This window comes from Pelobates fuscus, chromosome 7 (assembly GCF_036172605.1).
Source record: "Pelobates fuscus isolate aPelFus1 chromosome 7, aPelFus1.pri, whole genome shotgun sequence".
NCBI lineage: Eukaryota > Metazoa > Chordata > Amphibia > Anura > Pelobatidae > Pelobates > Pelobates fuscus.
Genome location: NC_086323.1, coordinates 64,514,808 through 64,528,895, shown reverse-complemented (window position 1 = coordinate 64,528,895; position 14,088 = coordinate 64,514,808). Strand labels below are relative to the sequence as shown.

The following is a 14,088-nucleotide window of genomic DNA, read 5'->3' as shown; positions in this document are numbered from 1 at the left end:
GCGGTAATGGAACTTCAATTTCATGTTCCGGCGGGACTGAAAGGAAGTGCGCACTCAGTGTGCACACTTCCTTTCAGTCCCGCCGGAAACCGGAACCTGAAATTGAAGTACCAGTACCGCGGTGCGCGCTGTTAAGCCGGCCCACGCTACAAGACAGGTAAGTAATTATGGGACACTATGGGAGGGAAAGTGCACTATGGGACAAGGGGAGGGGGGGAGAACACTATGGGAGGGAAATCCACTATGGGACAAGGGGAGGGGGGGGAGAATACTATGGGAGGGAAAGTGTACTATGGGACAAGGGGAGGGGGACACTATGGGAGGGAAAGTGCACTATGGGACAAGGGGAGGGGGGACACTATGGGAGGGAAAGTGCACTATGGGACAAGGGGAGGGGGACACTATGGGAGGGAAAGTGCACAATGGGACAAGGGGAGAGGGGGAGAACACTATGGGAGGGAAAGTGCACTATGTGACAAGGGGAGGGGGGGAGAACACTATAGGAGGGAAAGTGCACTATGGGACAAGGGGAGGGGGGACACTGTGGGAGGGAAAGTGCACTATGGGACAAGGGGAGGGGGGAGAACACTATGGGAAGGAAAGTGCACTATGGGACAAGAGGAGGGGGAGAACACTATGGGAGGGAAAAGTGCACTATGGGACAAGTGGAGAGGGGGACACTATGGGAGGGAAAGTGCACTATGGGACAAGGGGAGGGGGGGAAACACTATGGGATGAGGGGGTGGGGACACTATGGGAGGGAAAGTGCACTATGGGACAAGGGGAGGGGGGGACACTATGGGAGGGAAAGTGCACTATGGGACGAGGGGAGGGAGACTACTATGGGATCAGAACACTATTGGACAAGGCGATGGGGGTTAAAGAACACTATGGGACAGGGGAGGAGGGGTTAAAAATCACTATGGGACAAAGGAAGGGGGGGTTAAAAATCACTACGGAACAGAGGAGGGGGGGTGGTTTAAATTACTATGGGACAGGGGAGGGGGATTAAAGGTCATTATAGGACAGGAGAGGGGAGTGGGTGGTAAGGAACACTATGGGACAGGGGAGAAAAAAAATATTCTGAACAATCTGTCCCATAGAAAGAAACACTATGGGACAGTTTGTTCAGAATATTTTTTTTCTGGGTTTCCTCCTCTAAAAACTAGGTGCGTCTTATGGTGTGGTGCGTCTTATGGAGCGAAAAATACGGTAATTAGGTGAGAATAGTTGGCACAAAGTAAATATAGAACTTTTATTATCTAGATTAATTTTAACACCTGATGTAGAACATGTAATTTATATACTTGGTAGGAATAAAGTGAAGTTTAATAACAATTTTCCACTTTACCCTTTCAATATAGTATAAACATTTGTATTTTCATATATTTTGCAGTATATATCATCTTCAAAGCATGGATCACCCTCGTGTATACTCTAGTTATGACGACCAGCCTATAAAGGAATTAATTTCTCTGCCAGAAGCCACTAGTTACGGATATAATGAATGCAAATGTGCTGAAAAGGTCAGCTCATCCCATTCTTTAAAACAGTACAGGAAGTGTCACTGGGTGACACCATTCACACATTCAGGAGTGAATGATCTAAACCTTTATTTTAGAAATATATAAGTTACCTGTATGTAGTGAATGTGGGTATTATGCTCAAATACAGACATTATGGTTATATTCTTTTGCAATTTTTAGCCTTTAGAGTTCTTATAAATACCTATAAGCAAGATTTTTTTTTTTTATTGATTTTTTTTTTTAACATTTTTACTTATATTTTGGTAAAATCTTCTGTACGTAATAAAAATAGCACTTGCTTTACACCAACATTCCAGACTCTGTTCTTTTTTATGCTAGCTATACATCCCTTGCTTCAGATCATTTATGCCAATATTTGCCAAAAAGTGCTTGTTAGTGACATTTAACTTTATATTTAAACATGTGAATAGGAAGGGATTAACATATAAGTTCTGTTCAGAAAAAAAAAAGCATAAAAGTAAAAATTAAGCACATACAGTATTTTTATATTTGTCTCTTTTCGTTTTGCATGGAGAATGAGGCAGAATCCTTACACAATACCGCTAGAGTGATATACGGTAATTGGAAAAGAGCAAAAACCTGCACCGATAAACAAAAGTGTGAAGTTTTTAGTCTTTATATGAAAATAAAAATTATAAAAAAAAAAAGAAATAAAAAAAAAAAAAAAAAAAAAAAACTTACCCAGAACTTTTTTTCCTCCTTGTAAAAAAATAAAATAAAAGAACCCCAAACTCTACACATTGAAAGAGTTTGAAAATGTAGGCATTTCTGCAATGCCCTCCATGCCAATAAAGAGGAGTTGTTCAAGGAGCAAAAGTAAATGAAGTAAAGAAACTATTAGGGACAGTTTTTAAATTTTTGAGCTACAGCACAGTGTTTTAAATAAATGAATTAAATCTGACTTTATACCATATGTTATAAATCCAAATTTTTCAGCTGTAAATGACAAGTATTTCATCTCATCAGGAATGCAAGAACTGTGGCAGGTACTTTTGATTATTTACCATCAGGTATGGAGAACCACGGTTCCTAGACACGTTTTAACTGTGCATGCAAACCACAACAGCTCCTGCAGGGCCTGGCAAAGCTCAGCTGCAAACTTACCAATTCCTAAATTACCTTGTATGAGCATTCCAGCTTTACATTAACACAAGGGCTACAGAGCTGCTACTGCAATCAGAGTGGAATCAGCAGCTGCAAGCAAAAATGTAGAAGAACACAAGCAGTGTTGAGAGCATTTGCACCCTCTCTTAATTAGCTGTGCAAGTGAAAATAAGAATATAATACACAGCTTCTCACAGCCATCCCGCATTACAGATTGTTTAAAAAGAAAGAAAAAAAGATCCAGAGTAAAAGCCAGGGAAGATTAAGCCAGTCCAATTAGGTTTTTTTCCCATTCCTTTTTTTTTTGGGGGGGGGGGGGGTGGATTTACATTCAACACATTTGTGTTTATGGCTTTTGTCGTCTCCAAATACAAATATGCTGGAAAGCAAACTCATTTTAAAGAAAGCACAAATATGTCAATTTAAATTAGTTTTATGCAGAAAAATACAGTTTTCTGAAATCGTAATAACTGTAGGTTTATGTAAAAGCTGGCCTCACGTTTTGTATTATACAGATAATGGATTCCAATAAACTGCACACAAAAAAAACAAAACGAAATTTAAAAAAAATTAAAAACCTTGAATATCATTAAAGTGTCCCTCTGTGCCCTGCATAGTGGGTATACCCGTGTGCTGTGGGCAAATCTTCCCCACACCACCCAACCAGGATGAGACACTCCAATCAAGAGCATTGTATTCAAACCTATAAGGGATACTGATCTTACTCCACAAAGTATTTTCCAGCAGTGAATAAACTATTGTCCAGTATATAGGAATAATAGATGAGCCCCCAATGCACAGCAAGGAGTGAATGGAGGATGCCATGGTGCTCTATCGTCCAGGAGTCGCTAATTATAATCTGCTTCCCTTTACCAGACTGCACATCATTCATTCCACAATTATAGAGTAGACCATCTCAGCACTCTGAATCGCTCATAATGCTCTACAACATCTGGAGTGCCAAAGGTTGCCTACCCCGCAGTAGACTATCAAATCGCTACTCTGAGCTGCACCTACTCAGATACTGCAGTGGATACCGGACCTAGACATATCCCATTGGGCCACAGTGGGTCATCTTTACATTGGCTCGATGTCTCCGATTTAGACATGCTGTCTTTTACATTTTTGCCAAGAGTCAATTTAGTGACTGTTAAGAGGTCTTTGAGTGATGGAAAACAGGTTACAGAAAGTAAGAGGAACAATTTTCTTGTGCTACCACATGGTTCGTTAACACATGCTCCCTTACAGGCCAGCATGTCAAACCAGCTGGTCACTAACTAGTCGCATTTACCCAGGTGTATCTAGACTCTGTTAGAGAGAGCTTTGGCAGACTGACTCTTACTTCCACGTGTAGTGGAGATGCACCAACCTATTTGCAGTTTGAACTTTCATCTATACAATACAATTATTTCCAATATTTTTTAAAATCCATCATGGAAAACTTCACTTTCATCAGCTACAAGACATACGAAACCTAGAATATACTTTTTAGGTAGCTTCTAACCCCTCCAGATGTTTGTAAATATATGGAGAATTTTTGGATCAGAGTACACACATAATTAGAATGATCTGAAACCTCCATGTGCAAGGTATCTACCATACTGACTAAGCCAAATTAGTTATGTCACTTTGTGTTTGGTATTCTTTTAGTTTTGCCTGTCCATATTACTGTAATAATGGCTTTCTTGTAAAGATTTAAAAAAAAAATGAGAATTAACCATTAAGATTGCTAATGTCATATCAAAATAGAGGAATCTGAAACTCCTTTTCAAGCTCACCTATTAAAATGTGCAACTCTCTAGTTCAGGGGCAGGCAACCTTTTAGTAGTACTGTGCCAAAAAAATAAAAAATAATAATTTTGATGTCTCTTGGTGTGTTTCTTTTTTTTTTTTTTTAAAGTGTGGTGTGTATGTTGTCGTATTGTGCTTGTGTTATTTATGGGTGCTGAAGTTGCTCTGTAGCGTTGTATTTGTGTGTATGTGGGCAGTTATATTCTGTATGTTCATGAGTAGTTTGTGTTATTGAATGAATCTGGGCTGCTTATGGAATTGTGTGTGTGGATGATATGTGTGTTTGGTGGTGTGGTGTTTGTAGGGCCTGTGTGTGTGTGTGTGTGTGTGGCCTTTTTATATTATTTATACGAGGGGAGGCTTCTTCTGCAGCTCTGTCTCTACCTAGCAGTGTGGGTGTCTTTCCTGGGGTTCACTGGGGACCAGGCTGGCCAGGTATAGGTCAAGGGCAGGAGCTGTGATCGCTGCGGCTGGCTGCTCTACTCCAGTGCAGATTCCCCCTCACTGGTGCTGGGAGGAAGAGTTCTGAGATCACTTCCTCTAAGTGCTGCAATGTGTCAATTGAGGAGTGTCCTTTACAACTTGCAATCACTGCTCGAGTTGCACTAGCAGATATCTAAAGTCCCATTGGGACTCCTGATAGGCCAGAGGCTTTGGCTCTGACAGCCTTAAGTGCCCTGTAAAGGCACCTAGAGTGCCATAGGTTGCTGACCTCTACTCTACTCTAGTTAATTATCCACTATTCCCAGCTTAGCAAAAAACACCATTAGTTGTCCTGGAATAGTCCTTTGCACTACCCATTGCAATTTGTATCTAAAGCTACCTAAAGGTGATGTGACAGTCTCTTTGCCGTTGTTTGGCTACCCCTGTAAGAAGCCAAACAGCAACGGGACTTCTTTTTAAGTAAAATTTAAACAATAACAAATGCCATTACTGTAAGAGCAGGGTTTGGGGAGAAGGGTAATCTAAAACGGTGGTATCCTTAATGGGTTAAAAGAAGAAGAAGAAGAAGAAAACCAAAACAAAAAAAACTCCAAGCAAGGTTTAAATATAGTGACAAATATGATTTCTACATATATTTTGGTCCATGATCACAGTATAAATTATAATCTCTATATTTAAAAAAAATAATTTTTTAAATTCTGTCAAACGAGAATTACAAAATTATTTGTTCTAAAAATGCATCATAATAAAATGCAACTACCATTGCTGCCAAGAGAGGAAATGTCTTTCACCTCACACATAAAATCACCAAGAAGCTTTTTTTCTGAAAGCCATGTTGCACAATTTCCAAGTCATCAAAACGCGCAAACATGTTACTGTCATCTGAAATGTAGGCTTAACTGAAAGGGTTTATATAACAACTGTCATTGTTTGACAGATGAAAGATTTACGATTTCTTCAAACTGTTTGGACTACCACCAACATTTCACACTTTAGTATGTCCTGTAAATAAAAACCAGACACAAATACTGCTGCACTTGGATTACGAAGAATGAAACTTGGAATTCTACTGGGTGTTGGATTTGAGGAAGCAATAACTGCTATGTAAAGAGAGAAAAAAACACTTATGTCAAAGTATCATTTTATTCACTTTATAACAGGATTCAACAAGTTATGACAAACCTTCCACACAAAAAAAAAAAAAAACACACAACATGGAAAATGTTAGTGCAAACAAAAACTAATGAAATAATACAAACAGAAAAATGCAACCCTTACTGAATTAAATGTTAAATGTTATTACCATGTTACTTATGAAACATACAGGCTCCTGTCATATGCGGGGGAGGGCTAGCAAAGGGAGTATAGGATCTATTGCCTCCACATGTCTTGGGATGTCAGTTGGAATGGTACTGCAGGAGAGAGGCAGCAGGTAAGAACTGTGTAAAGCAGAGATCAGCAACCTATGGAACGTGTACCATGCATGGCACTCGAGGTGTCTTTACACGGCACTGAAGGCTGTCAAAGTTTCTGGCCTATAAGGAGTCCCTTTGGGACTAATTGTACAGCACTGCAGAATCTGTTGGCGTCTCATAAATACCAATAATAATAATAATAATAATAAAAAATAATAATATCTACTAGTGTAACTAGAGCAGTGATTGCCAGTTGTAAAGGATAATCCACAATTGACACGTTGCATCGCTTAGAATAAATCTCAGAACTCTTCCTCCCAGCACTTGTGAACGCAAATCTTCCCCCGGAGTAGAGCAGTGCGCAGCAGCTATCACAGCTCCTGCCTTAGACCTGTACCTGGCCAGTCTGATCCCCACTGGACCCCAGGGAAGATACTCACATGCAAAATGTCAAGTCCTGTATCAGTGAGTCACTGCTCCTCTCAGACTGCAAAAACACAGCTAGGGCAGAGTATTCCATTTCCGGGAACCGCCATCTTAGATACGAGATGATGGCAGCGCCTAGATAGAAGACCCAGAGGGATTGGCACTCCAGAAATAATGGTAATAAAGCCAGGCTCAAGGTATGAACATGGTTGGGGAGGGCATCGGATGCAAGAAAAGCCAAGGCACATGTGTGAGTACAGATCCAGTTTAACTATGCAGAGTAGGGAAAAAAAATTTTATTTTTTTTTTTAAATACATACAGCGCTATATGAATTAACGTAGGACCAGAATTGATGAATAGCTTTGGCTGGCTGGCTGCCTTACTGGCTCTAATTTGAGACCTGGCAGGTGAGCAATAACAAAATTAAAAAGAGGCAGCAGATTAGACACATTAATCAATATTGACCTGGTATAAGCGTGATACTTATTTTGTATACAATTCTGACCTTAATCATTTTTGTAATAGTTGTGGATTTGAAGTGTCATAGATTTGAAATCTTTAGTTGGAAAGAGGTTAATTGATCCCATAACCAGCAACACAACCATTTCGCTTCTGATTTTTCAAAGAAAAATCCCCTTTGTAAAGCAATGGTTTTGTAGGATATTTTGAATCCTATATTTTAAATTTATTGAAACCAGACTGTTGTGTTAAAGTTGTGTCAGCAAATGTTGCTGATTCCTGGGGCTAATGCTCGATTAAAACCTCTGTGGAAATTTAACAGGTGCATGTCAAGTGTCTTATTTATTTTTTTTAACCTGTATCACTTCATGTGACCATTTAGTTGTTTAAGAAAAAAAAAAGTTGCAATTGTAAGACACAAGAATTCAGTTTTTTTTTATTCCAGACAAAATGAAAAGCTTTATCTTAACAGCTTTGTAGGAATGAAGAGGGAGGGGGTAGAGAGAACCCTGCATACTCTCTTATCTTGCAGGGACATAAAAACATATTACAGCAGCAAGTTGAAGAGGAGTTATCCAAAAAAAAAAAAAAAAAAAAAGAAAACTTCTACTGCATAGGGTTTTAAGGCCCCCAGATACCTGGCCCCCAGATACATACAAAACACTCCTGATTGCAATGTGTATCAAAGTTGATCAACAACCTTTCCTGTCTCAGTAAACAGAGTAAAATGGAGGGGGTCGGGGGCAAATGCCCACACCAGATGTAGATAACTGTGAACAGACCCTGATTTACAGATTAAAGAGCTTCAACCGTCATCGCATACATTCTAAGTCACTTGAGTGGTGGAAAAAATATGCATTTTGGTCATAACAGCACAACACCAAATTTAATATGGACTGTACACCCAATTCACCGATTGGCAAAAGAGGCTGCTCTTTGAGCTATCAATTTAAGTAAACATTTGTGGAAAATCAGGATAACAAATATTGCTTTAAGAGATACACACAGTTTAAAACATGCAAGATCTTATGATCAGATATAGACACACAAAAGTATAAGCAATACTAAAGTAGAAAGAGGCAACAACCAACCACGCACGCACTGAAATCTAGACCGAAAATATAGATTTAGTATTTTTTTTTTTTTTTTTATAGAAACAATATAATATTATAGAAACAATTGTGAAGAGCATCTGCAAAACTATGTGTTTCAAATAGTATCTACATAAACAAGCATTGTGGTTTGTTTTTTTTATTACTTTTGGGAAAGAAACAAACAATCTCTTTGCTGATTAGAATATTACACAGATATTTTGCTACAACAGTTAGCAAGCAAGACCATATGCACGCAGTTAATATTTATGTTGGGATTTTAGATACAAAGTGAAAATAGCTGTGTAGACATCACACAAGCATCTTTGGAGTATAAAAACTACAAATAAATTTTAGAGGAAGGAAAAAATAAATAAAAACTATTTTGTTCTGAAAAGACAACGCAGGACATAAATAAATTAATGATACACTGGCAATGAACAGATCTAAGATAAGCATGGTATATATTTAAAATGTGTGCAGAATGATAACATCACAAATCATGGTGTAAGTAAATCTATGTAATTTAAATTAAAACAAAAATTTAAAAACCAAACTTTGTGATACAGTAAAGGATGGCAGAGTAAAATAAATATATTACAAATGCAAAGCTAAATCAGAAATATTTTATTATGAAATACATATCACAAATGTGTATAAACACAGGGTAAAATTCTTGTGTGTTATATAAAAAGTTCCATGTATGTCTTAATTTAATAAAATAAGTAAGTACTAATCAGTAACTCTGCTTTTGTGTTTCGACTATAAAATGAATAATCATAATAATATTGATGGATATATTGAAACAATAAGACTGTGAAAAGAAGAGGGAAAGAAACAAACAAAAACAAAACAACACTTCTCAGCAACATTACAAATCTGCATTCTAAAAACCTAATGCTACTTGTTTTAACATAACCATTAAGGGAGGTTCTAAGCAGCCAAACCATTACATCTTTGAGGCTGGTGTTTAACAAGTGAGTGCAGAAGATGGATGTTTTGTGAATTGGCACGAGCAGCACCCCTATGAAACATAAAATGTTTAGGTGAATGTAGGCTACCTGGTGTCATATGTGTATATTTAGGAGGCCAGGCCATCTTCCTTGGATTTGCTTCCACACCATCACTATTAAACCTTGCACTGCAAAGAGTCCGAGGAGGATGGATTTGCCAAGTACGTGGGTTAACCTCATCAGAACAGCCATTAGGTTGCTAGAATAGAACCCGATATAATCTAGCTACACTGGCATTGTTGCAGGCTTCCTCAACCAGTTTTGTAAGTGGAGAGCTACTAATTGGCTTAGAGTGGTCAGCTGATACTATGCCAATCAGAGGTGCACGCCTTGCTTGTGGCATGCCAAGGCTTCAGTTTTTAAGATTTTTCAGAAAGCAGATTATGGAGGGGGCAGAGCGAGCCACATAATCCCTAAATGTAAGCCAGCGTCAGGGACCTCCTGACACCAGAACACCTTAATTCATAAAGATGCAGTGGCACACAAAAGGTCACTTTCAATTTTGTTAGTGAGTGAGGGTGCTGGAATTTGGATATTGTATTACATTTTAATGTAGTGGTTTTGGTGCACAGATGCTGTCCATTTTATTGGACAATGTAACACAGCAATGTTTACATTTGTCTGAGAACATACCTCTAGTGATTAACAAACTCACAGACACAAAGACTAAGAACTTAGAGTTTTGAATACTGCACATTTGCCATCATTACGCAATTCTCCAGGGGAAGCATTCTATTTGCAGAATTACCATAGGTTCTCAATGTATCTCTGTAAGGAGCATGTGATTGGACCAGAGATAATTGATAGGATATTTATTTACCACGGGCACAGCACCTAAAGTATCTCCCTGTCTTTTACTTGCCTTGGTATAAACCCCCTCGCTAAAACGTAAACCATCCTTGAAAGAGTGCACTCAAAGGTCTTTGTTTAAAAATTATTATTCTGCTTTATATTGCAATAAATTATAGGCAGAGTGTGTTGACTTTTCAGCCCATCAACCAACTTTTTTCTCAATTACTAAATGAAGTTCAAAGAAAGATCTATTCAGCTATTCCTAGGACATATTGCTTTAGCTAGCTGAATACTTCTTTCAATGAAATTCATTTACTAATTGAGTATCGGTAGTTGTAGTACACTAAATACCAAATTTATAGTCTAGAGATCATGTAACGGAGCTGACAGATTTAAATTCATATTGAGCCTCTCACACTTCACTCTCTATGCCCCGCTCTGCTGCCCTCTTGTGTCTACCCCTTCCTCCTGCCCTGTTTAGCCAGCTTTTTTTTCTCAATTTCCTTTTTGTATAGTTTGGTTTAGATCCAGCAACCCAAGTGACTTTTGCAGACTTTATTACTCTCTCTGCTTTGTCTTGCAACTAACTACACAATGAAATTTTCCAAGAAGGGCTTTACATAGAGGGGGTGGTGGAGATTATCACCTAAATTGTTATTTCTTACCTCCTAATGTTTTCTCCCATCAGGATATAGACTCTAGCTGCTTATATAATAATAATAATTATTATAATAATAATGCATTTAAACCAGGAAAGGTACATTCAGATTACTCTGGTTTTCAAGTACATCCTGAGGATGTTACTTTTGCACATTGGTGTTGCTTCCCAGTTTACTTCTATACATCTAGTGCCAGCTATTCCTGCATTTTATTTTATGGGGAATCCATCTTTGCAGCTTAGTCATGCAGTATGTTACTCTTACAGCCACACTTAAATATTTGCAACATTGTGCCATTGGCAGCACACTTTTAAATATTTGCAACATTGTGCCATTGGCAGCACACTTTTAAATATTTGCAACATTGTGCCATTGGCAGCACACTTTTAAATATGGCAACATTGTGCCATTGGCAGCACACTTTTAAATATGGCAACATTGTGCCATTGGCAGCACACTTTTAAATATTTGCAACATTGTGCCATTGGCAGCACACTTTTAAATATGGCAACATTGTGCCATTGGCAGCACACTTTTAAATATTTGCAACATTGTGCCATTGGCAGCACACTTTTAAATATTTGCAACATTGTGCCATTGGCAGCACACTTTTAAATATTTGCAACATTGTGCCATTGGCAGCACACTTTTAAATATTTGCAACATTGTGCCATTGGCAGCACACTTTTAAATATGGCAACATTGTGCCATTGGCAGCACACTTTTAAATATGGCAACATTGTGCCATTGGCAGCACACTTTTAAATATGGCAACATTGTGCCATTGGCAGCACACTTTTAAATATGGCAACATTGTGCCATTGGCAGCACACTTTTAAATATGGCAACATTGTATATTTCATAAAAATGGTCTCACTAGGTGAATAATAGATCTTTTGAGGTTTCCTTTTTGGGGCTATCTTTTAGCAGATTAACGCACACTGCAATGTGAGTAAACTTTTTATACTTGTAGGAGAATAATAAATGCTTGTGGAGTTCTATAGTGTTTCTCCTGTCTTTTTGAAACATAATGTGCATGCCCAGGATACACCTAGTAGTATTCTGCTGATTTTAGTGTCTAAATGTTTACTTCGGCATTTTCTCTTAGTTATATCAACATATTCTTTAGTGTTGGAGGGTTCCTTTAATTTAGAAGCAGAAGTTGATAGTTTACCTTGGCTTATGTACTCAAAATAAAAACTGCAAACAAATGCATGAAATGTTTGAAGCATATTGAATAAACAATTTGTTAATCACATGAGTCCACTGGAATAAAAAAATGGGACCACCGAGAAAACATTTTGGGATACAGAATTAAAAAAGTTTTGCTAATCATCCTATTGGCTCAGGAATTTAACCCGGTGGACGGGATAAATAAAAGTACACTACTTTTCATCAGAGTTTATTAATTATATTCCAGTATTTCATCATGACAAATAAATTGACATTTTCGAGGAATTTCCTTGAGAGTTGGCCATTCATTGTTTTGTATATTAATGTAACTTCCCAACTATATCAAACATAAATTCCAGAAATACAGTTTATATTGAACTAATGGGAAATTAAAATCCGGTAATGATTTAGTCACAAGCCTAACCTCTGGCGCTACTGCTGGAAATGGTGCTTGATTGGCTAAACGTCTACATTCTGGTATGTTAGAGTTCTGCTTATTTATTGTTTTGATAGGGGGAGGGGGCTGTGCAACTCCAACCTGGGATATACTGGTAATTATAAAGCCCTCTTACCTATATATTTTATAAGAAGCAAAATACAAGCAAGGTTATTCACTAAAGTGTGAATCATTGGGAATGTATGGCCAAAGAAGCAGAACTGAATTCAAACATTGCTAACGTAGAGAATGTCTCACAATTTCTGCTTGAAATTCACACTAAATTCCTGACTATTCTCATTTTAGTCAATAATTGCCTCTGAAATTGCATTACAAATTTTAGGGGAAAAAATAGGAAAAGAGAGAAAAAAAAAATTGCAAGTAAGCTATTTTCCAGTTTGTCTATCATGGCCTAAAATGTGAAATTCACTTATAAACTTGACTTTTCACACTTTTGTGTGAAAGGCTGTATATGTATGTGAGTTGCAGTTTTACTATGGCTTTTATGTCTTGGGGACAGTAAGCTCTCAGCATCAGGAGTGCAAAAGACTTCACTACTGGTGTCATTCATATATACACACACACGTTTCAGTCCTCGTTTGGGACTTCACCAGGATCAGTTCCAAGCGCGGACTGAAACGCTGATCCACTTTTGTAGATGTGATTTAAATACTGAGTTTTTTTGTTTTTTTTTAATAAAGAAGACCGTAAGTGCAACTATTCTATTAAACTTCCTATTTATTGGTAATACTTCAGACACGAGGAAGAGAGGAAAACTCAGGAAAGCTGGTCTTTAAGTATTGTGTTAGTCCTATAAAATAAAAATGTAATTGCACACTGCAATTCTCTGGTATTTTGGTATCTTGTCTACTGGATGTGTTAGTCTAACCCAAACATATGAGATAGATAGATATATATATTATTTTTTTTATTGCACACACACACACACACTTCAACCTGAGGAAGAGAGCAAAACTGTGGAAAGCTTGTATTTTAATTATTCTGTTAGTCCAATATAAGAGGTATCCATTGCATGCAGCAATACTCTATATTTTGCCATTCTATATACACACACTACTGTGTATATCTATATCATTTCTATATTTTGCCATTCTATATACACACTGTATAGACGTATATATATATATGTATATTCTATATTTTGTCATTATAGATATACACACACTGTATATATCATTTCTATCATTGAGGGCCAGTGTCCCCGGGCTCCATGCACACAGTGTTCAGCTATTAGGCTGTGACTGGAGAGGCTGCGGCTGACCAGGCTGTATGATGACAGGGCTCGATCCCCCCCTGACTTACCGAGCTTCCCCCTGGAATCCTCCAGTTTCTGGATCTGGTTCTCCAGGAAGAGCATGGCGACCCCAAAGGTCAGCACCGCCAGCAGCTGCAACTTGGGCGGCATCATAATCCGTAAGAGCCCCATCAAACTGGTCTATGGCGACATAACGTGGGCATCGGGCAGTGTGCGGGAGGAGCGGCACTGCGGCGACCTGCTGGACTCCCGCCGGGCCCCTGCCGCGGAGCCGGGGAGCGCGGGGGGAGGGTGAGAGCGGGCGGAAAGGGAGCGGGGAATATAAAGAGACAGCGCGCACGGGCTGCAGCGTGAACCACCTCTCAGGATACACTGAGCATCCGCCGCTCTGCCAGCACCCTCCGCAGCATCAGCGCCAGCCCCCGGCGTAACACGTCAAAGAGACACGCCCCCACGGCGTG

The 14,088-nt window shown here is 38.6% G+C and overlaps 1 protein-coding gene across 1 annotated transcript in view; it reads right to left on the bottom strand.

Annotated features, from left to right (window-relative positions):
* The window catches only part of HS2ST1 (heparan sulfate 2-O-sulfotransferase 1), a 150,732-nt gene extending 136,683 nt beyond the window's left edge, over nucleotides 1-14,049 (bottom strand). The window contains exon 1 of the mRNA XM_063428360.1: nucleotides 13,675-14,049. Within this exon, the coding sequence (XP_063284430.1) occupies nucleotides 13,675-13,798 (124 nt within the window). The 5' untranslated portion in view covers nucleotides 13,799-14,049. The remainder of the gene's footprint in view (nucleotides 1-13,674) is intronic.
* Between the last annotated feature and the right edge of the window lie 39 nt (nucleotides 14,050-14,088).